The sequence below is a fragment of the Antennarius striatus genome, chromosome 10, assembly GCF_040054535.1.
Source record: "Antennarius striatus isolate MH-2024 chromosome 10, ASM4005453v1, whole genome shotgun sequence".
In the NCBI taxonomy this organism is placed as follows: Eukaryota; Metazoa; Chordata; class Actinopteri; order Lophiiformes; family Antennariidae; genus Antennarius; species Antennarius striatus.
In genome coordinates, this window is record NC_090785.1 from 18879670 (window position 1) to 18901731 (window position 22062).

Sequence of the window (22062 nt, forward strand, 5' to 3'; positions counted from 1 at the left end):
AATTGTCTTGAATAATACTGACCTTAATGATACAAGTTCTTCCAAACAGTTTATGCTTCCAAAGCCAGTCACTAACATTAAATAAGTACTGCAGATTTTTTGGCTCCACATCCCAAAGCTGGTCGACTGGATCTAGTAAACTCGGGTCAGTTTGAGACAATCTGAGCATTGTGACAGGGATCCTGCTGGATGTAGCTTTTTGAAGATGGTTCTGTTGGGCTCATGAAGGGACGGAGACTGCAGCGATACTCGGTGGGCCAGAGCGATTAAATGATGCTGTATTATTAATCTGGCCCAAAGTGTGTCAAGAAACTATTGTTGGTTATATGACTCCAGATTCCTGAACCAGGGCTCCCTCTGCTGTTCACCCGTTTCTTCTCAATGTTGAGGATGTTACGTGATCACAAAAGTTAACACTACTGATCATTTGGTCTCCAACAGCTCATGACTGAAGATGAACTGATGAGCAACTCTAGAGTTGGGATTTATCCTTTAGTGTCCTCACCGTGACAGATGTGTACAGCCCACACTGGGTTACCTGCAGGTGACCATGTAGGGTTGTTAGTGTTACATAAACCCACGGTTTCATTATCCTATGACAGGTTTATTTAACTTCCACCTTATGTTAGTGGCTGAAATTGTCTGCTGCTAAATATCATATACTGTATTTTTTAATGTACTCATTCAATATGAAATGACGAATATGAAAAGATGCTAACAGAACTGCTGTATGACTTCTATTGGGGCTTGAAATCCCTGTACTAACCCACAAAGATCTGAATAGAGGAGCTCACTTTAGATGGGAGATGTGTACCAAAATACAACACATCTGTAAAATGTGTTGTTGTAAATGTTGCGAGAATCTTGACTTTCCTTAACCTCACAAGATGGACTCACATCACCAAAACGCAAAGGTTTTGCATTTTTCTGTTGTATTTTTTAAGGTAATACATATTTTTGATTGAAAAAAAGAACTTGGATTTCCACAGAATATAAAGATTGATGTGAAGGATGAAGTCTTTCAATCCAACTTTATTACGATCCACCAATATTCAGTGAATGTTCTGACACATCTGCTCAAATATACAACTTACTTGTTTACACATTTCATACTTCATCTCTTTTATTTAGCCATACCACTTCCTCTTAGAAGCTAGAAGTCTGCATGACTCTCTTTACCAGTTTTATCTGTTGTTTTGTTTTGTCAGCAAGAAATATTACAATAATTACACACATAAAATATAAAATTCTGGATACTTCAGTTTCTTCAACTATCAAAAATTACAGTAACAGGCCACAATAAACCAACCATCAATGATTCACAAGCAAAAACCGTTTTGACAGAATACAGTATCAGAAACTACTTTTTAAAAATTCACAAAGCAGCCTTTGAGGGTGAAAGGTGAACGGAATTTGGAAAATTCCTAGGCAATGATGTCTTCCAAAGTCTCCATCTGCAAGAAAAAGGAAGGGCGACAGTTCAACTCACCCATGTACAGTGTACTAAATGTTAACTGAACACTAGTACACAATATTCTTGCAACTGTAGTACTATTCCTGTAGTAATAAAAATTCCAAAGTCTGGTGAGAATCTATGTCATATCTTTGCTTGTCAGGATCTTCATGACAACCACAACTAGTGTATAAACTGATTTCACTTTGAGCATTCTGCAGACTGAAATCACTGGAATATCAAGTCCATTCACAGGAAATGTCCCGTGTCATGCATGTGACCCCCGCTGTGCTCTGCTGTAAATTAACTTGTGTGCTCAGAAATACTCGATTTAAAAAAAACACAAACAATGATAATAAATGGACCGGTTAGCAAAGAGAGACATATCTACAGAATTTTAATATCCCACAGTTACAACATGAGCAGCCTCACTTTACCTGTGGGCCTTCTCCCAGATCGACATTCTTGAAATGGTAGACAGTCACTATCCCATCGCTGTCCCCGACTAAGACGCAGTCTGTCCCCCCAGCAAAAAGCAAGGACGTCATTGTCACACCCGGCGCAGGACGGGCCACGAGGATGGGGTCCCTGCTGTAGAGATGAGTACAGAGGATTGTATCCAGCTCTCATCTCATCGAAACAATACATGAATGTTCATCTGACTCACGTGCTTGACCTCAGGTCCCAGATCTCCAACTGTTGTTGATTAATGGCTGCAAATATTGTGGGCCACTTTGGGGACCACCTGGCAGCAAGAACAACCGACTGGGTCGATGTGAAGCTCATCAGAGGTGTCAAGCGGTCCTGCTTCCACAACTCGATGGTCCGGTCAGAGCAGCTCAAGAATGCATCAGAGCAGAACGGAGACCATTCAACGTGGTTCACGGAGCTCTGAGGGAGGACAGGACGTGATGAGGAGGGAAGACCAATGACAGTTAACCAACAAACTCCAAGCACATGTAGACATCTGCTGGAATGCTTTGACTTTTACTGTGTATGCATTCTATGCATTTCCAGTCATCAAAGGCCTGTTCATAGTTTTCAGAGAAACTTACAAACTGTCTCTCGTAAGTGCTGTAAGTGTCAGCGACGAGGGAGCCCTGGTGGATGGAGCCCAGCCACGTCCCCACCAGATACATGTTTGAATCCTGCAGGATGACAAACACACTAAGATGAGAACAGCTTCAGGTCAGAGGAACATGCCACCTAAAATCACCATCTTAAAATCCTAAATAAGGTATTGACAGCCTGCATGATGAAATGTGATATTCTCTTCTGCATAAATAGGTTGGTTGGTTTTTTTTTTACTTACTGCTGGGTGGAGGTCAAAACAACATATCCGGGTCCCTGCTGATAGAGGATTTTTTTTCTCATTGTTTCCTACAGCCTTTACCGTTTCATGTGGCCTCCAACGAAGATCCATCATATCTAAAATCATGATTTCAAGTGTTAAAGATATTGTGATTTTTGCATTAGATCTCTGCTGCAGCATTGCTGTGAGAAGTATGTAATGAGTTTCTACAGTATGTACTGATTAGGTCTTTCTAAGTGCCTTAAAGACATAAAATAAACTATTATCATTAATTTAGAAAATCACTGGACAAAAGATGACATTGTGCGATAGACATAAGCTCTGTTTTCTTGTCTGCTCAGCTGAGAGCATTTTTGGGCTAAATTATCTCAGAAAATTTTAAATGTTGTTGACAGATCTTTTTGTAATGGCAGTCAATAAATTTTTTTTAAAAATGCAAAAACAAAACACAAGAACATTGTTCTGTGACACTTCATCATCACTTGTTAAACTTTCATGAGGTGAACACCACATCCAGATTTCTGCACCTTTGTACTGAAGACCTTTACTGCTAAAGAGCCACTTGGCAATTATGCCATCTGCTGCCACAGAAATGAAACATTCCACATGTTCCCTTTGAGCCGCTGGTGATGAACTTGCTGGTGTGGTCCAGCCGACCCGCCACACTGGATCGATATGCTTCTTCAGACACGTTCTACAAGGAAATGACAGTTTGTCCTGTGGTAATTCTTTTGTGATCAGAGCGTTTATGCGTACACTCGACCATCGTCACCTGTTGTTGGGGACAAAGGCCTCTTCCTCACTCCTGATGTTGCAGGCGGCCACAGGGCCGTCAAACATCCCTACAGCCAGCAGATCCGGGTCGGTGGATGAAAATTCCAATGATGTCACACTACTCCGACAGTGGAAGACTTTCATTGGCCACTGCACAAGGGACGCAAATAGAGCCGCTGTCAGCCCCAAATGATCCACATTGATAAACTGACTAGATTAATAGTGTAAATATACATGACATTCATGATCATACATGTGCAGCAGCTGCATTGAGCTACCATGGAAACCACAGGAGTAACCATTAAAGTAGAGAAAAGGTAGATGGAGGCTGAAAAGACACAAACATAAAATGCATAGCCTTACTATTTGGTTGTCAAGGGACCAGCAGCAGATCTTAAATGGTGGTGGGCCATTCAAACCACCGTATCCGACTGCCAGGATACCCTCAGAGAACACAGGGGATAAGGAGTCAGGGTTAGTGTTGGGATTAAACCCACAAAAAGAGGCATCCATTCAAATTACTAAACAAATACAGTAGTGGTAACAGTGGAACCATTAAAAATAAATGTTTTTCAGTTAGGTGGTATTATGGGCAACAAAACCAATATTTTGATTATCATTTTTTTACCAATAATTTCACAATAAGTGCTTTACACAGTCTAGGTATGGTCATTCAATAATGGTTAAGCTACAGATAAGCAAAAATGAAATACAACAGGGCTCTACATTGCGACCATTTTGGTCTCATATGCGCCCAAATTTTTATCAGTGCGACTATTACATATATTTGGGAGCACCGGTGCGACTAGGGGGAAAATCTGGTGCGCCTTTTTTCCCTCTTCTGTCGCTCTTTCTCTCTCCATAGAGCAGGGGTCACCAAATGACGGACCGCGGTCCGGATCCGGACCACGCGATGGTTCTGTCCGGACCCGTGAACACTCCATGATAAATTCACGACAGTAGATTTTCTTGGCGCATTTTTACTTGCAGTTCGCGGCTACAGACGGCGGGCGCGGCTCCTCCAGTTAATACGGTAATAGCTGCGCTGGAATTTTGTTATTTGTGGGTGGTCCTGGAACGCGAGTAAGGAGGGAACACTGTATTCAGGATTCCCCGCCTAGGGTACATTTCATTTATGATGATAGGAAGAAGTTGTTAAGAGTTATTCTGTCAATTACAATTCTAGTTAGGAAAGTTTAACTTTCAAACCATGTTGACCATGTCAGGAATGCGGGTTACTAGGACTCAACGTTAACATGTGTGTTGTTACAGTCAGAATAAATCTGGAAGATGGAGGCTACTCTACTGCTTAGGTGTTCTGTACTTTTATATTTGATATCTAACAATGTTTTATATACTATAATACAATCATAATAAAATATTTTATGAGGGTAATTAAACCCTTTTTTAACACTAAAAAAATGAAATTAAATGATAATCCAAGATGATGCAAAGGGATTAGGGTGTGTAGAATCTGCTGTGCTGTGGACAGCAGCAGTTGGTTCGGGTGTTTTTTGGCTTGCGGTACCTACTGGGTTCTGCTTGTTCAAGGCCATGCTGGTAATGATGGATTTATTGGTGAGGCTGCAGCTGAAAGTCCACAGACATTCAAGGATTGGAGATGAAGAGCTCTCCTCAATCTTCTTGCTCATGTCCCCCGTCATGGGCTTTATCATGCTGCTGGAATCTTACATAAATCACAATTCAGTCCAACACTCCTCCATTTACGACCGACCACGTTCTGTCATGGAACTGTGCAACCAACCAAGTGATGGGATTAAATGAGTTTACCTTACCTTCCATCTACTTGTCCCACTTATTGGGGAACAAGCGGGGGATGAAAGGGAGAGAGACCCCACGCTGACACAGGGGAACATACAAACTCCACACAGAACAGGACTCGAACCCCGAACCGTCTGGCTGTGAGGCGACATGTGTAATAATAATACGAAATGAACTTACGATTTAACTCTTGCCTTTTTCCACAGCGATGCACTCCTGATGATCTTTATGTTCTCTCAAACAAAGTGTGTTTAGATAATATTGGTCTTTATGGCTTTGATGGCTTTTATGCTGTTGTTTTGTTTTTACTTATCATTTTTCTTTTTTTTAAACAACAAAAAATAAAATAAAATACAAAACATACAAAGCATATAACATAAAGTAACCCTGGACATTAGATATAGACCACTTTTTTAAACATGTTTTATCGTTCAATTAACACCCAAATATTTTTAAGACAATTCCAACTCCAGTTAAATATGTCTGTCTTCAGGTGGAGTCTTGCAGTCATCTATTCTATCGTGCAAACTTGTTTTACTTACTTCCAGTGCGTAGTTATCATCTTCTTGGCAATCAATGATAGACTCTGCAACATGTAGCCCCGATCGCGTCGTACATCTCTCCAGGGATAATACCCAGCAACAACTTAGGATCTGGACTAATGGTCAATTTTCTTTAATGCTCAAAGTATTTTGGGAGGTATCAGCCATGAGTGTTTTGTATACATGTGAGACATGTTATTAGTAGGAAGACCTTTTTCTGTATGGTAATAAAATATTATTTCAATAGAGTGTGAGTTTTACAAATTATTTCTTTTTCTTTGTGGCTCATAATATAGTGTCATATTTGAAAGTATTTATACAAGTCATTCAACGGATGTGTAAATTTTTCCTGTAATTGATAAAAACTTAATTTCCGTTCCACCAAATGAGTAATTAATAGTGACAAGTCCCTTATCAGCCCATTTTTGAAAACCACTGTCAAACACAGATGGAGGAAACTGGGTTGCCTGAAATCATCATGGCTCTTGAGATTGATTCAGGGCCTCTGAACATTTTTTGTCCACAGACAAAGTTATTTTCCACTCATTTTCTATTTTGAATTTATTGATATTTCATATCTATCTATATTCGGCAAAGGCAGCATTGCCAATGCTATATCCTTACTTATACTGTGTTCTTCATCCACCCTGTTTCCTCATCCTTTGTAACCCATGCCACTATTGCAGTTAGCTTAACCATCCGGTAGTATTTTTTATATAGGGCAGGTCCACCGTCCCCCTTTTTTTCTTTTCCGTCTCATGTGGGCTCCCATTTTATCCATCAGATTTCAGAAGTGATAAAGATATTATGATTTTTGCATTAGAACTCTGATGCAGCGTTAAATGTATGTATTGAGTGTTAAAACCAGATTTAGTCTTTCTAAATGCCTTAAAGACAAATATTTAACCATCATCACTTATTTAGAAATGATGTTGTGTGATGGAAAGAAAGAAGAAAGAAAGACGAAATTAACGAAACACACTTTATTGTTTGCCTTGGGGAAATTGTCATTGTTATACAATGTTATAAATAGTTATACAAATACAGTTTTTTGAATTTGAATTTGTCACTCATGGTTGAGTATATTGTGAAACATGCCTGTATGTTTTTTACAGTTCTCTGAAACAAACACACAAACAAGGGGCCTGTAGGCATGCAGTATATATAAAATGGGAGGTAGAGTGTCAGGCAGCTCCATCGTGGTGCACCCCAAATGAGCAGTTTGTAGAGGGGGGTGGTGCCTTGCTCATGGGCACCTAGGCAGTTTTGAGTTGTTCAGCAGGATGATCCTCTCCATTATTGTTAAGTTTTTTTGGAATGACTCTAACATCATGATGCGCTGGAGCTCAGGTGTTTCCATTTCAATCAACGAAGTAATGGGGACACCTGAAGAAATGAAAAATGTTATTGAAAACCTACACTGAATAAAGGGTACAAAATCTTTGACAGGTCTGACAGAGTATATTTGATGATTTTCTGTGGAAACAAACGGTGTTGATGGGGTGAACGTTCTCCCAGTGACTGTTACCTGTGTCTGCTGTGGTGCTGCTGCACGCCTCACACGTCTCTGGCTGACCCTCACTGATGTTCTCTGGAGTCTTTGAACTGTCACCTTCCTGACTTACAAGTCCTTCATTTTGGTCACAGAAAGAGCCATCGATGTCCCAGGAAGTCACACCTGTGCCTGTGTCACACGGGAGGCTTCCAGTTTGAGGTAAAGAACTTTGAAAAAGTGAACAATAGTAATTACAGCCTTCAATAATGATGTGTAATGCAACTTTGTCAAGTTGCAACATCAGCTAAAACATTTCTTAATCATAATTAGTTTTATTTAACTTCTGGTATGCAGGAGGCTGGGGACATTGTGGAAGTGGATGCTTGGAGCTGTGGTTGCAAGGTCTCTGGTGCCTGTCATGGCGGTAACCCCCGAACCCGGTGGTGGACACTGGAAGTAAGGGATGCCATCAAGCTGAAGAAGGAGTCCTATCAAATCTTGTTGAAGTGTGGGACTCTGGAGGCAGCTGACAGGTACAGGCAGGCCAGGTGTACTGCAGCTCGAGTAGTCGGTCAGCCTCAGAGAAATTCTGGCAAACCATTCGGCGCCTCAGGAGGGGAAAGCGGTGCACAGCCAACACAGTTTACAGTGGAGGTGGAGAGCTGCTGGCCTTGACTGGGGATATTGTCAAGCGGTGGAAAGAATACTTCGAGGATCTCCTCAATCCCACTACCATGGATACCATGAACCTTGCAGATAAGAACCATGAGTTAGGATACAACTGATTTGATTTTTTTTTTGTGAGGAAGCCAGAGAACCCGGAGAAAACCCATGCAGACACAAGGTGAACATGCAAACTCCACACAGAAGTGGGACTCGAACCCAGAACCGTCTAGCTGCGCGTTACCCACTACGCCAGCTAATGCAAGTCAATTGTGAAGATGAAATGTGTTTGATACCAACAAATCGGCCACTGTTGTAACTGATGAATTTCAATAAGGGCTCTATTGATTCTTCTATTATAACAGCCTTCTAACTAACTACCCATTTTCATGTAGATGAGACGACCGTAACCGTCTCATCTACAGCTGCTTATCCCTCCTGCAGGTCACAGATCTGCTGGAGCCTATCTCAGGGTACACCCCAGGTGAGATGTCAGCACACTGCACATGGACGACAAACAAACCATTCACTCCACATTCACACCAAAGGACAGTGCACCTAAATTGCATGTTTTGGAGGTGGGAGAGACCTGAAAAGAACCCATGCAGACACAGAGAAAAAATACAAACTCCTCAGAGGAGCAAATCCTGAAACTTTGTGCTGTGAGGCAACAGCGCTGCCCACTGCATTAAACTTCATTCAAAGTATTTTACCCACACACATCCATAGTTTTGAGGCCATGAAAGGCACCCTTTTATCAGGAATGATAGCCACTCACAGAATCAATCAAAAACCAACATTCAGCATAAGTTTCATTGAGATGAAGACTGGAAGGTAGATAGAACCATCGGCCTTCTGATAAATGAACAGCCACTGCTGCTGAGGAAATAAACAGTATGGGAAATGGCTTCTTGAGCCTGACCTTTATCGTGGACAATCCAGGCAGTCTGGGTCTCTTTGTTCATTGGTGCTTCATTGAATGTCTGTGTTGAATCGTCCACACGTGTCTTATTGATTTTGCCTCCAGTATAGCGAATCATTGTCTCTCTGTCAGAACAAGAGGAAAATGTCAACACCTTGTTGCAACTAAAAAACTACATACTGGGTGGAATGTTTGCATAAAACATAAAACAATGTGCAACTTCAGGCATACAGTACAGTATGTTACTTTATTATTTTAATGTTTAAGACCCAAGAAAGCCCTTCACATAGGTATCCTAAAGGTAATTTGAGTCTTTCAAACTTATTTCTTTTCTTAAAGACAGACAGAAGATTTTACTCACTTCATAGCTTCTGCATCATCAGCATCCTCTGAAACAACGGTGCAAGGGATGTCCATCAGTGTAATGGTATCTGTCTCTGTGAGGCAGAAGTCTACTACCTCATTCAGTGTCTCCTTTGAAACATATGCCATACTGTGTCTTTGTCTCAGTCGCTGGCATTGAAAATAAAATAACATATGTAATAAACTTACATGAACACAAATTTACGACATGCTGCTAAAGACCAAACACTGCAGGAAGACATCATAATTATAAATTAATGCAGACATATGTGCATTATATGCATGAAAAAGAGCTGAAAACTCTTCTAGCTCTTAAAGTCCAACCCTGTTTTTGTCTCTGGCTAAACTGGTTCAGAACCATCCTGTAACACAGTCACTGGATCACTCCAGACTTCAAGGATCACTGAAAGCATTAGACATCGTATATGGAGTACCACAGGGGTAATATCTCAGGATGGCAAATATCTCAGACCATCTATCAAAGGTAGTGCTTTGATCTATGGTCTTACTCACACTGGCCTTCTCCCTCGTCTTTCTATAATATCCGGTTCCTGAGTGTACAAAAGTTGAAATTTGACTTTGACCTAGTTTTCTTAAAGTCAAGGTCATCATCTCATTTTCATCCCCTTTGCTGCCTGAGAAATGTGCTTTTTGTTTCATCTTTCTATCTGCAATGGTTGTGAAGATATTTGGTGGTCGAACGGGCGGACGGACGAACACACGAACATTGACGATTACAAAACTTCACCGCTTCGCGGGATGTGAATTTGATCAATCTGAATATCAAATCTAATCTTTGATCTGTATGTAGTTACATTTGGGTTTAAAGAGATTTGTAAATTACAGCATTCTCATCCTTACTGAGATAATATGTGTTCCAAAATCTTCTGGAATTCAGCTTGTATTTAATGCTCCCACTCCCAGAAAGGCCGTTAATAATTTTTCCATCCCACAACCTTTATATGACAGCTTTCATCACTTTGTTAGCAACAAAGTTTAGCTTTATGAGTGTTTCTATGAAGCTCCTTATTTGGCCTGAACAGTTTGGTTAGCCACTGTTAGCAGATGTTAGTTGATGAACAAATCGCTCAAGTGTTACAAAGAAATTCATTCATTTATTCATTCATTCATTCATTCATTTATTCATCTAATTTTCATCTCCTTTCCCGTCCAAGTAATGTGCTTTTTGTTCCATCTTTCTATCTGTAACGGATGTAATCAATTTGATCAATCTGAATATCAAATCTAATCTTTGATCTGTATGCAGTTACATTTGGAATTAGTGAGTGAATGAATATCCACTCATTCATTCATTCTTTTCATTCTACCGCTTGTTCTACTTATTGCAGAACAGGCGATAGAACCCACGCAGACACGGGAACACACAAACTCTGCACAGGACAGGACTCGAACCCTGAACCGTCTGGCTGTGAGGCGAAATGTATAATAATAATACGAAATGAACTTACGATTTAACTCTTGCCCTTTTCCTCGATGATGCACTCCTTTATGTTCTGTATGTTCTCTCAGATGAAGTGTATTTTATATAATATTTGCTTTTATGACTTTTATTGCTTTCGGGCTTTGATGCTTTTATAGCTTTTATGTTTTTTAAGTGGAAACTAAAATCCGTCGATGTAAACAGGGGCTCTTCAAGCTATTTCATCAAGGCATTGTGGCCAGTGTGCTGTTCTCTGGTACTCTTTGTTGGGGGAGAGCATCCCTGTGGAAAACAGGAACAGGATGAACAAACCAGGTCAAAGGCTGGCTCCTTGTTCAGCCTGAGCTGGACCAGGGGACATTATGATGGGCAAAAGCATGAGGACCAAAGCACAAACTGTCCTATCCTAGAAAGACCTCCCACTGCACAGTATTATAAGTGAACTTAAATGCTCAGTCGGTGAGCAGATGGTGATGCCAAGGTGCTCCACTGATCGTTTGAGATCTTTTATTCCTGCAGCTGTGTGTTTTTATGATGAGCATTTCATTTAAGAGTCTGTAGCAGAATTTATTACTGTTGTCATTATTATTGTATTATATGTTGATTTTGTTCTGTGTTTGTAATGGTAAAAATGTCCATGGCATTTTAATTTTCCCATTTGGGGAACAATAAAATGATCTATTTATAAGAGTCTGTAGCAGAGGTTATTATTGTTAACAACTTGCCCTGATGTACCATCATTACGACTTTCTATTGGTCCACGTTGAAGTTACCGTAAGTATCATAAAACATGGGTAACCCTCCACGCATCGGTTATAACAAATATAAATACAATCCATACATTAAATGTTGTTCACACAAATTAATTTTTTTCAGACTCACGTAAACGTTTTTTAAAAGTATTTTATTACTCTTGACACCAAGCAGCCCACGGACGACACGATCATGTCTGTGATGCCGGAATTGTTGCTGCGTGAAGTTACCACAGCGACCGGAAGTGAGGTGGCTCTCAAAGAGCAAGCCAAAGATAAACACGTAGCCAGACGGACAGGGGCGAGGATAGTAAGTATTATAGAGGATCCACTGTGAGACAATAGAAATGAAGAAGTAGGTAAAAATATAGACATTTTAGTAGGTAAGGAGACGTTCGTTACATTAACCGAGGACTTCGTCTTCCGAAGACATCTCATTGGTGAGTATTGACAGCTGCTACACTACCGGGAAGCTAACAAGCTAACATTAGCTAACACCAGCCAGCAGAACTAACTTCATTAACAAACATGTCTTTGACAGGTAGGTTGTTTTAGCAGTAAAGAAACGTCAGTGATGCAAAATGTATACATACACATTAAACTTCAGGAGTATTTATCTAGCGTAGTATGTTTAGTCTTTCTTTTGTCATGGAAGCTTTGATAACGGTAGCCGGATTAATGAGTCCTTATTCGACTATATGAGATTGAATGTTAGCTAGCTAAGTTAGCCAAAAGAGCTACACATTTTACAGGAAGGGAAACGTTTGTGTTGATTTTGAGTTAGTAAGAGACAGACAGACTAGTTTGTGGTGTTTCTCCTAGTGAGTTACGCTCCTGTCTACGTTACCCACACAACGATGAGTGTCAGTAATTACAAACAGGATCACCTTGCTGCACAGCGTCTATGCAGGTGAAAATAAAACCAGACTGCAGATCAGTTTAGCAGATTTACCTTCTTCAGAAGGTGAAACCCTGTCTTCATTATAAAAATCAATCGCTTGAATCAAAATCTTGTTCTTTAAAATAAACCGAGAAGACATACATTCATTATTATTGATTATATTTTTATGAACGGAAATAGAATGCGAATTTAAAAAGGATTGAGAATTGCAAGTATTGCAATTGTATTTTTGTCATTACTTCGCCTTCAGCAGGGTAAAACCATATGTGGCATGTACTGTACTGTACTGTACTGTACTTGACAATAAAAAGCTTGAGCAAACACACTCCACTTTACAACAATGATAAACATAGAACACACAGATACTCTTAAGGTTTCCTGGTCATTTTAGTTTTAATCTCCTTAATGTTCATCCTATTGGAGTGAGGATCACTAATGATAGATCCAGAGAGGGGATGGATATAAGTATTCAAGGTAGATGGCTCATTATGGATGACTGACAAAGGTTTCATGACATTGCACTTGCATTTTTCAATAAATAAATGTATATGACACAGTATTGTTGATTTTTTTTTCTCAGAGTAGAGCAAAGCGATAACTGAGGTTTGTTTGCTGCTCTGCTATGTAATATTTTACTACTTTTTTTTGTTTGTTTGTTTCTACCTCACGCTGGCCATAGTTGGGTCCAAAATGGTGCGAGCAGCCTTGGTGACTGCCACCAGTCTGGCCTTGACTGGTGCTGTGGTGGCACATGCTTACATCCTCAAACACCAGTTCTACCCAACTGTGGTCTACCTGACCAAGAGCAGCCCCAGCATGGCTGTAAGTAGTTATTGAATTGAAATCAGGTCTTGAATATATTTGAATAATTGTCTTTTAAAACCTATTTTAAAATCTTGATTTTGACTGTACCTCTTCAAAGATCATGACATTGGGATTTTGAAAAATAATTAACTTTTTTTTTACATTTCTGGTATCAGGTGTTGTATATTCAGGCGTTTGTGTTGGTGTTCCTGCTGGGAAAGTTCATGAGGAAAGTTTTTTTTGGACAGCTAAGAGCTGCAGAAATGGAGGTAGAGTTCTGTTTTCTAAAAAAAATTTCAGTTTAATATTTTATTTATTCTTTCAGTTATTAATGACAGCGCTGTCTGATCACATCCGTTCTCCACCACCAGCATCTCATTGAGCGCTCCTGGTACGCGGTGACCGAGACGTGCCTGGCGTTCACTGTCTTCAGGGATGACTTCTCTCCCCGTTTTGTGGCCCTCTTCACCCTTCTGCTCTTCCTGAAGTGCTTCCACTGGCTGGCTGAAGACAGGGTGGACTTTGTGAGTGGAGAAAGGGAAATAAGTTCCCTAGAGCAAATGCTGTGCATTGTTAAAAGTTAAAAATTAATTATGGGGGCAGTACATGGGAGACAAAGGATTCATATAATAGTTGCTCATTTTATCTGACATTCTGCAACTAGTAATTAAGTTACACATTCAGCATTAAGTGTTTGCTGTGAGTTTCAGCAGAAATGTGATCAAGTAAATGTTTTCCCTCCCTAGTGTTCAACCACCTGTTCTTACTTAATAGATGTTATCTGAGTACTAAGCTTCCTCAAACATATTGTAGGTTTATTTGCATCTGATTGAAAATCAAAATACTTAAATGGTTTTAGAGAGCTGTAGTACGTAAATAATGTTTCTTTGTGTGCCTTTCATTCTGTCAGATGGAACGGAGCCCAAACATATCTTGGCTGTTTCACTTGAGAGTATTGTGTAAGTATACGTTGTCAGCCACATCGGTCATTCTTTCCGTCCACCTGTGTCAGGCAGTTTAGTTTTTCTCAGCCTTTCTCTCTGGTGGATTCCTTCTGCTTATGAAACAAGTCAGAATTCAAGTATATGCAAATAATAGGCCTCAAAGAAGTTATTCAGTGTGATTCTTCTTCTTCTTCTTCTTCTTATTATTATTCTGTTGTTCTTATTCTTATCGTATTCCTCACTCACTACTATTCTCTTCCGCCTTTCTATGCACCGACACCGCGTCAAGTTCCTCGACAGTAATTTTTACTGTACTTGGCAATAAAACCTTTTCTGATTCGGATTCTGATTCTTTATTTCCTGCAGCTCTCATGGGACTGTTGGGTGTACTGGACTTCCTCTTCGTCAACCACGCCTGTCATAGCATCATTACCCGAGGGGCCTCAGTCCAGTTGGTTTTTGGATTTGAGGTTTGTAGCATTGTGAATTTTATTTCTGTGTTTTAACGATGGTAGAAGATTTAGCGGCTTTTAAAAGAAAACCTTCCAGCCTGCTCTGTTACATGACAGCATGGGTATAATGCAAATTCTTCAGTATTCAACTTCTCCTTTTCCATCACCCAAATCTCCCCTGCTCTAGGGCTTTTATTTGAATCACTAACTAAACTTGTCATTTTTTAATCCCTCTTTTCACAGTCAGCTTCGTTTCCAACTCACAGAGCGACACGCTGTGCATTGTGTTTGATGCTGTTGTTTTTTTTACCTGTTCAACAAAAGAGAATAGAACGGCCTGTTTGCTTTTCTCCTCCTATGGTTATGTTGATGTGGTTTGATTGCACGACACTTGTGAAATACTGCTTTAACACTTCTTTGGCCATTTTTACAGTTTTAAATCTTTGTCCTGTATTCTTGGGATAATAGTGGTTTATGAATGGGCTTGAAACACTTATAATTGCTGTCGTTTTGGTGTGCTACTTCATCTCACACTTTAGCTCTGATGTGAATCATTTACAATTTCAAGGTCAGTTATATTCAGAGGAAGACTTACGTTTTATTATAAGGATTACGTATAAAATAAAACATAATTCTGTTAATTCTTTTTAAAGGTCCAGTCTCACTGAGCTCATTGATAAGGTAAAGGTACCATCTAAATGTCTCTTCTTCCTGTTTATCCCTCAGTATGCCATCCTGCTGACCATGGTACTGACGACCTTCATTAAGTACCTGCTGCACACTATTGACTTGCAGAGTGAGAATCCTTGGGATAACAAGGCTGTGTATATGCTAAACACAGAGCTATTCACAGGTAGCTTATTGAGCTGAAGTTCAAAATGGTTTGCTTGAATACTTTTTATTCCTTTTCATGTGTAGCTCAAGATAAAAAGACAGAAATACTCAAACATTCATTTTTATTACAGGTTTTATCAAGGTGCTCCTGTACATTGCTTTCATGACTATCATGATAAAGGTCCACACCTTCCCCCTGTTTGCCATTCGTCCCATGTATCTGGCTATGAGGTAAGTGTGTGTGCATATATGTGTGTGCATGCTGCAGGCAAAGTGCTCCAAGTCAGATTTTGTTTTTTATTGTGACTCACCTGCTGACGTGACAAAAGTGTCAACGGTCAAACCAGAATTCACGTGGCTTTCCTCTGACTGAACCGCCTCACATCTGTTATTTACCAGCAATTTTAGACCAAGTCAAAAGTGAAGGATCATGACAGTAATAACTGGAAGACATGAGACTACAAAAGTATATAGACGATTGAGAAAATATGTCAGTTAAATCCTGTTCTTTGCCTTCTTGATGTCATCCTACAAACTGATATTCCATCAACAACGCCAGCAAATAGGGCAAGAATGTAATATTTACATGACCATTTGATTTACTATAATAATGACTAATCAATGACACTTTGGTTATGCTGGGGATCTGTTCGCTCTGAAACGGGTCACACACAAAGATGAATGTGAGCGGTCAAGAAAACAGGATCAGATCAGATATTGAATGCACATTCTAATTGTTGTTCTTTCTTCTCTTAGGCAGTTCAAGAAAGCTGTTACTGATGCTATAATGTCTCGTAGAGCCATCCGCAACATGAACACCCTGTGAGTGATGTTTCTGTGTTGCCATGTTTGTAATATTTGTAACTAACTTCCTATTTCCTGGTGGGTCATTCTTATTGGTGTGTTTCTTCTTAGGTTAGATAAAACATGATGAGGTGGCATTTAAAGTGAAGCCAAGACATTATCTGGAGAAAAATAATTCTGATTTTGTTCTTTTATTTGTTTGTTTGTCTTTATCTTCTGCTCAGATACCCTGATGCTACTCCTGAAGACCTGCAGGCCTCTGATAATGTCTGTATCATTTGTCGTGAGGAAATGGTCACAGGGGCCAAGAAACTACCGTGTAATCACATTTTCCACTCCAGGTATAATTAAATGGATAATTAAAGGAACTGAAAACAAGAGCCTTCAGTGCTTCCTGGTGTTTAAAGGTTAGTTTTTCAATTCTTGTAAATAATTCAGGGTTCCCTTCTTCTCTCCACAGCTGCCTGCGTTCTTGGTTCCAAAGGCAGCAGACCTGTCCTACGTGTCGCATGGACGTCCTGCGGGCTTCGAACAACAATCAGACTCCAGCTCAACCCCAGCCCCCGCCTGCTGCTCCCGCTGCCCCAGCCAATGCTCCTGCTGCGCCCCCTGCAAATGGTGAGGATAAACCCTGTACATTTAAACACGTTCTCGCACCTGAACATGATACCAGATGTATTGTAATTATAAAGAAAGGGCCGAGGTGGTTTGTGGCTGATTTACATTCAGTTATGTTAACAGGAAGTGACCAGGCTGTATGCTGATGATACCTCAACTTGGTTATATTTACCTGTTCCACAGTCAATATTTATCTGTATACATCCTTACATACATCCTGCTTCTATTGGTGATCTTAAAGCCATTATATGTTCAACTTTATCTGCTATAATATCCTTGGATGACACTTGCATTTAGTTTTTGTTTACAGAAAAATTAGCATCTTCATGCCGTCAGTGGCCTTCACTTCAGAGAAACTGTTGGAGAAGTTCTTGTTCAGTCACGTGGCGCCTAATGAAAAGCATATTTGGATCTTTTTCTAGGGTTGTGAGTTGGTTTCTATTGTTACCTCCTCTCCAGGTGCTCCTGCTATGTTACCTGGCTTTCCTCCTGGCATCTTCCCCTTCTGGGGTCCCTTTCCTGCGATGCCTCCTCCTCCTGCAGCTGCTGCAGCTCCTGGTGCTCCTGATGCGCCGCAAAGCAGCCCGGAGGCTACACAAACAACTAGTCAGTAAATAGCAAACAAACCACACTGCTCTTCTAAAAAAAAAAACAACCCAGAGCACGTGAAGGTGTTTTACAATCCAGTATTGGAGCTACGGTTACTGACATTACTGATGGTATCAGATGGTTTGACGTCCACCCAACCTGTTGTGTGTTGGTTTACCAGGTCCGGCCCAGCCCCCCTCAGCGACGGCAGACACCACAGCAGCTGGAGCTGCTGCTGCTGGAGCTCCAGGACCAACCATCCCTGGGTTCCCCCTGTCCTTCCCCCCTCCTTTCCCTGCTGCACCGTGGCTGCCCATGCCACCCCCTCCTCCCTTCAGTAAGCATTAACAGTTGCTTTGAAGCTCCCTCCTCGAAAGATGTCATTAATAATGATTAATTTGTTATATAGCTGGATGTAACAAAGATATTCAATCAGTACAACATAATAAAATAATTCTGTGAAACTAAATATCATCAATTCCAAAAAGTCATATGATAAAGACCTGTGATGCTGTGACAGCAAAGCTTCAGTCACACACATGATGACAAAGAACCTATTTAACAGAGCGGACGTGAGGCTTAAGATACAATACTGTGTGCTGTCACCTGTAAACAGTAAATCATTGCTAACTTAAGGGAGACACTGTGTTGCTGTGTGTTCTTTTTGAAACAATTTTTTTCCTAAATTTATTTTAAAAAATTGCAGAAATTGGTCTAAAATGAATTAAGAACAGAGGTCCAGATAAAGTTTCCCTAAAATGAGGAAGACAGTGTTTAAAATTAGTAGAGACTATTCATGTTGAAGACTAAAACTCAGCGTTTTCACTTTAAATCTACAGTAAGTGTGGATGCAGTTGACGGGCAGGTGGATGACTGATTGTGCAACAGTGCGTTACAGGGTTGACAAGATTCAGTGAAGTGTGTTAATGTTGATGTGGGCAGAAATTCTAGTCATGACAGCTGCAGTGAGAATAAGTAGAAAGGAAAAGTGAAAGAAAAAGTATTGAGGTTGACCTTCTCAATACCAGCGTTCTGACGGCTGTGGAGTCAAGGATAATTAGTCCTGTGTAATTTTAGTTTACGATGAGTCAGCCTTTCGCTGTTTTAAAGTCCTTGACTGGAATTTCTATTGAAGTTTCATTTAAGGAGAAATCATGTGGAAGTAAGCGCATGACACATTATCTGTGTGTCCTCTCAATGACTTCCTGTTTGGTTTGTCCATTCTGGCCACACTTGACACTTCAGTTTAACCCTTTATCGGGTATAAGATTAATTTTAGGATTTTGGTTTTCTACATGAGAATGAAAGATTCCGAAAAAGGTTACAACAAATAAAGTTTTGTTATAAGACTGTAAGGGTGAATTTTAAAGTATTGCATAAATGTCTTTGTGACGTCCTCTCTCCTCTGCTTCAGTGTCATCAATGCCTCCTCCACCTCCTTCACTGTCCAGACTGTCGGAGGAGGAGCTGAGGGAGCTGGAGGCTGAAGGCCGACGGGGTCTCGAGGCCAGACTCCAGTGCCTCCAGAACATCCACACCCTGCTGGACGCCGCCATGCTCAACATCCACCACTACCTCAGCACCGTCGCCACGCTCAGGTAACCGACCCATCCTTAACTCGCTGACTAACAATGACATCCCAAGATGTCAGTTACGTTTCTCAACGGGGAGGACCTGTGGACCTGGTGGAGCTGGTCAGTGAAAATCAGACTGATTATCATGGAGTGTAGCGTTATAGTGGTTGATCCAATGAAGGAACAGAGAATGAAGAATCAGAGGAAGACGGAGACGTTCAGGCAGATTATGATGCAACAAAGTATGCGTGTGTCTTCGAGCACCCGTTGAGTGAACACGGCGTCGCTCTGGGGAAAACATACTGGAACAGAAAGAAAACACAGATAAATTATTTAATGTGTTCAGGTTGTTATTTTAATTGATATATGTAAGTATTTTTTACTTAATTTTTCAGTGTGTGAAACCTGTGAGTTATCTAGGGCTCCTTCATCACCAGTGTGGAGCGGTCAGGCTCAGACTTGATTAGATTTGTCTCTGAAATGTAATTTTCAGTGAATTCTTATTTGTCTCCACAGTCCTCCTCGGGCTGAGGGTGGCGCTGGAGGAGCCAGTGGGACGAACCACCCCGCTTCACCTCCAGCAGCCGGCAGCAGCGCGGACAGCGTCACCCAGGAGAAGAAGAACTCTGACAGTTGTAAGTAAACCGAGAAACTCACCAAGACAACCGAGATGATTCAGACGTGAAGCCCTGGACTCGCTCTCTTCTGATTCTAGCCGAGCGGCTGGATGGAGCAGCGGTTTCCTCTCAGCCGGCCGACTCGACCTCTGCTGCCTCAGACGCAGACAGACAAACGGAGGATGGAGGAGCGGGAGAGGACGGAGAACCCAACGCCGCCGAGTTGAGACGCCGCCGCCTTCGCAAGTTAGAGACGGGAACGTCGTCCCCCCCTCCAGACAACTGATCCATGCCTTCAGACTCAGATATTTTGCTCTGGACCAACAGGAACTCTGAGCTGATAGATGGACGCTTTGGGCTGTCCTCCCCGTGGCCGTCTCCCCCCCACAGGCTCAGGTTTCTAACTGTGTTGAGTTGGACTCAGGCTAACAGGAGACACCATAATCTTTACCGCTTATCTGGACTGTTTCTGCGTCAGAAAGCAATAGTGCAACTTTTTTGTTTGTTTGTTCGTTTTCACCATGTTTCCTCTTGAAGAGCAACTACTGCAATAACAGTACACTGCAGGTGTTAGTCCGTTTCATACGGTGGACGAGGAATTGAAACCCTGTGATCTGGTCAATGTGGTAGAGATGGTGTTTGGATTTGTGTTTGGTTGTTTAACTGTCAGCAACAACTTTGCCTGCACTTTGATTTTTGTTTAATTCAAGACTCCTAAGTACAGAAATGTTCTCATTCATCACATAAACATGTTACACAGAACACGCTACCATTTTCCAATGGAGGGAATTCAAATCCAGAGAAGTTAAACAGCTACTGGAGCTGATTCTGTTTTCCTTTAACACCCATTACTCTTCTTTTGCCACTGCAGATGCTGTAATATACTGATTCATTTGAATGTGTACATACTGTATAAAGAATTTTAATAGAGAAGATCTGTACAGAAAGTCGAATAAATTGTTCAACTGAAACTGCAGCGGCAAAACAAGTCTATTGGTTTGTGTGTTCACAAAGTGAAGAGTTGAGTGTGTTTAGCAGTAGTCTCCCAAACGGTCCCAGCTTGAATCTGATTGGTCACAAGTCGATGAACCGCCAGCGCTGTCGGTGTTCCAGAACCACAGGACAGCTTTAACCTCCTGCTGCAACAGTATAAATGTCATTTATTCAATTTGATATCTATTTTTAAATTGGACTTCACATCACAGTTTAAATTAGTTTGTGGAATATAACAGTTACATTAATGAATTTAACATGTCAAACAACTTTTAAAAAGAAAATGAGACTACACAATGAAAAACATTTTTGATAATGCATCAGATTTTTGACTCATACTTACAGGCAGTTCACTGTTACACACTGCAGACAAACTGATGATGACACGTACCCAAGAGGTTGTGTTTTTACTGGGAGGGTTCGTTAGCTTTTGATAAAGGCCTTTTGATAAGTAGAACAAAACCTGTGGAACTACCCTTTAGATCAGACGGTGGTCCAGTGGGAATCAACACTCGCTCCAGAGTTTCATCAGGAAGGTGAGTGAAGAGGTGCTCCATCTGCAGTTCCGCCGGGAGAGGGCTCAGGCTCTGGTGAACGTGAGGTCGATGCCAAAGTGGAGCATAACCATAAACCAAATTCAGAGATGACCTCTGAAAGGTCAGGAGAACACAAGACACCTTGGTGGAGGTACACACTGCTGTCTAGCTGAAGATGAGTGTTTTGTGTACCTGTGAGCAGCAGTGGCCCTTTTTTTTAGGCTGCCTGCACCTCATCCTCAGATGAAGATGGTTCATTAGATGAAAAGCAAGGTTCATTTATTTAACACACACACCCAAGTCCTGGAGCTTTATGGTTCTGGTGCATTTACCTTCTCCATAACTTCCTCCTCATATTGAAGCCTTCTAGGTGCCTAGATGTTGGTAAGCAATGAAAATTTCGGTGGTATATAACAGTAAGACACAGTTTGTAGCACTTTACAAAACATTGTTAGAGAATGATTTACATGTTACACAAAAATGTTTCGCAGATGAATCAAGAATCACTTCAATTGTCATTTTTAAAACTACGAAATTGGGTGTTCTCGTTCGGTGCAGATGCATTAAAAAGAACAGGTAAAAAAAACAACCAAGTAGACATAAAAAGGAACTAGATAAAAATAGATAAAAATACAAGAACACAGAAGGAAACGGCAAAAAAGGAAGGAACGATGTCTGTCGAACATCCTAACACCTCTTAACAGTATGTAATGAATACATATTGATAATGAAAATGTTAAATGAATGTTAAATTGCACATAGCCCCTGATGCATGTATGTGAACATATGAATGTAGTATACTCAGTTCATGAATTTTACAGTAAGATCAATAAACAATGGGTTATAATAGTTTTCAAAAGTGGCCAAAGAGAAGTTGGTTTGTAATAGAACAGTGAAA

The 22062-nt window shown here is 40.7% G+C and overlaps 2 protein-coding genes across 3 annotated transcripts; one reads left to right on the forward strand and one right to left on the reverse strand.

Annotated features, from left to right (window-relative positions):
* Window positions 1–1424: 1424 nt before the first annotated feature.
* Window positions 1425–9435, reverse strand: LOC137602410 (dynein axonemal intermediate chain 4-like). Its single transcript, XM_068325103.1, has 10 exons — window positions 9305–9435; window positions 8944–9068; window positions 7392–7547; window positions 7120–7249; window positions 5072–5219; window positions 3538–3689; window positions 2509–2620; window positions 2121–2344; window positions 1891–2044; window positions 1425–1454 (listed from the first exon to the last, which is right to left on the reverse strand). Exons 1-10 carry the CDS (start codon window positions 9433–9435, stop codon window positions 1425–1427), a joined length of 1362 nt encoding a protein of 453 aa, XP_068181204.1.
* Window positions 9436–11773: 2338 nt separating this feature from the next.
* On the forward strand, window positions 11774–21971 carry syvn1 (synovial apoptosis inhibitor 1, synoviolin). Of its 2 annotated transcripts, XM_068324934.1 has the most exons (16): window positions 11774–11939; window positions 13080–13222; window positions 13381–13473; window positions 13576–13728; window positions 14115–14163; window positions 14515–14618; window positions 15327–15453; window positions 15566–15665; window positions 16191–16256; window positions 16463–16579; window positions 16699–16856; window positions 17316–17462; window positions 17626–17781; window positions 18859–19042; window positions 19535–19653; window positions 19734–21971. In XM_068324934.1, exons 2-16 carry the CDS (start codon window positions 13091–13093, stop codon window positions 19919–19921), a joined length of 1893 nt encoding a protein of 630 aa, XP_068181035.1. In that variant the 5' UTR covers window positions 11774–11939; window positions 13080–13090; the 3' UTR covers window positions 19922–21971. The 2 variants fall into 2 exon arrangements, with proteins under 2 accessions (XP_068181035.1, XP_068181036.1); XM_068324935.1 differs by lacking the exons at window positions 11774–11939; window positions 13381–13473 and having other exon boundaries at window positions 13105–13222; window positions 13530–13728.
* The last annotated feature ends 91 nt before the right edge of the window (window positions 21972–22062 follow it).

Coding starts and splice junctions, on each gene's coding strand:
- LOC137602410 (XM_068325103.1), bottom strand. CDS start 9,435: ATGGCATATGTTTCAAAGGAGACACTGAATGAGGTAGTAGACTTCTGC. Junction 9,069..9,304: donor GATGATGCAGAAGCTATGAA/GTGAGTAAAATC, acceptor TTGTTCTGACAG/AGAGACAATGATTCGCTATA. Junction 7,548..8,943: donor CTGGATTGTCCACGATAAAG/GTCAGGCTCAAG, acceptor CGTGTGACACAG/GCACAGGTGTGACTTCCTGG.
- syvn1 (XM_068324934.1), top strand. CDS start 13,091: ATGGTGCGAGCAGCCTTGGTGACTGCCACCAGTCTGGCCTTGACTGGT. Junction 15,454..15,565: donor AAACACAGAGCTATTCACAG/GTAGCTTATTGA, acceptor TTTTTATTACAG/GTTTTATCAAGGTGCTCCTG. Junction 17,463..17,625: donor GGAGGCTACACAAACAACTA/GTCAGTAAATAG, acceptor TTGGTTTACCAG/GTCCGGCCCAGCCCCCCTCA.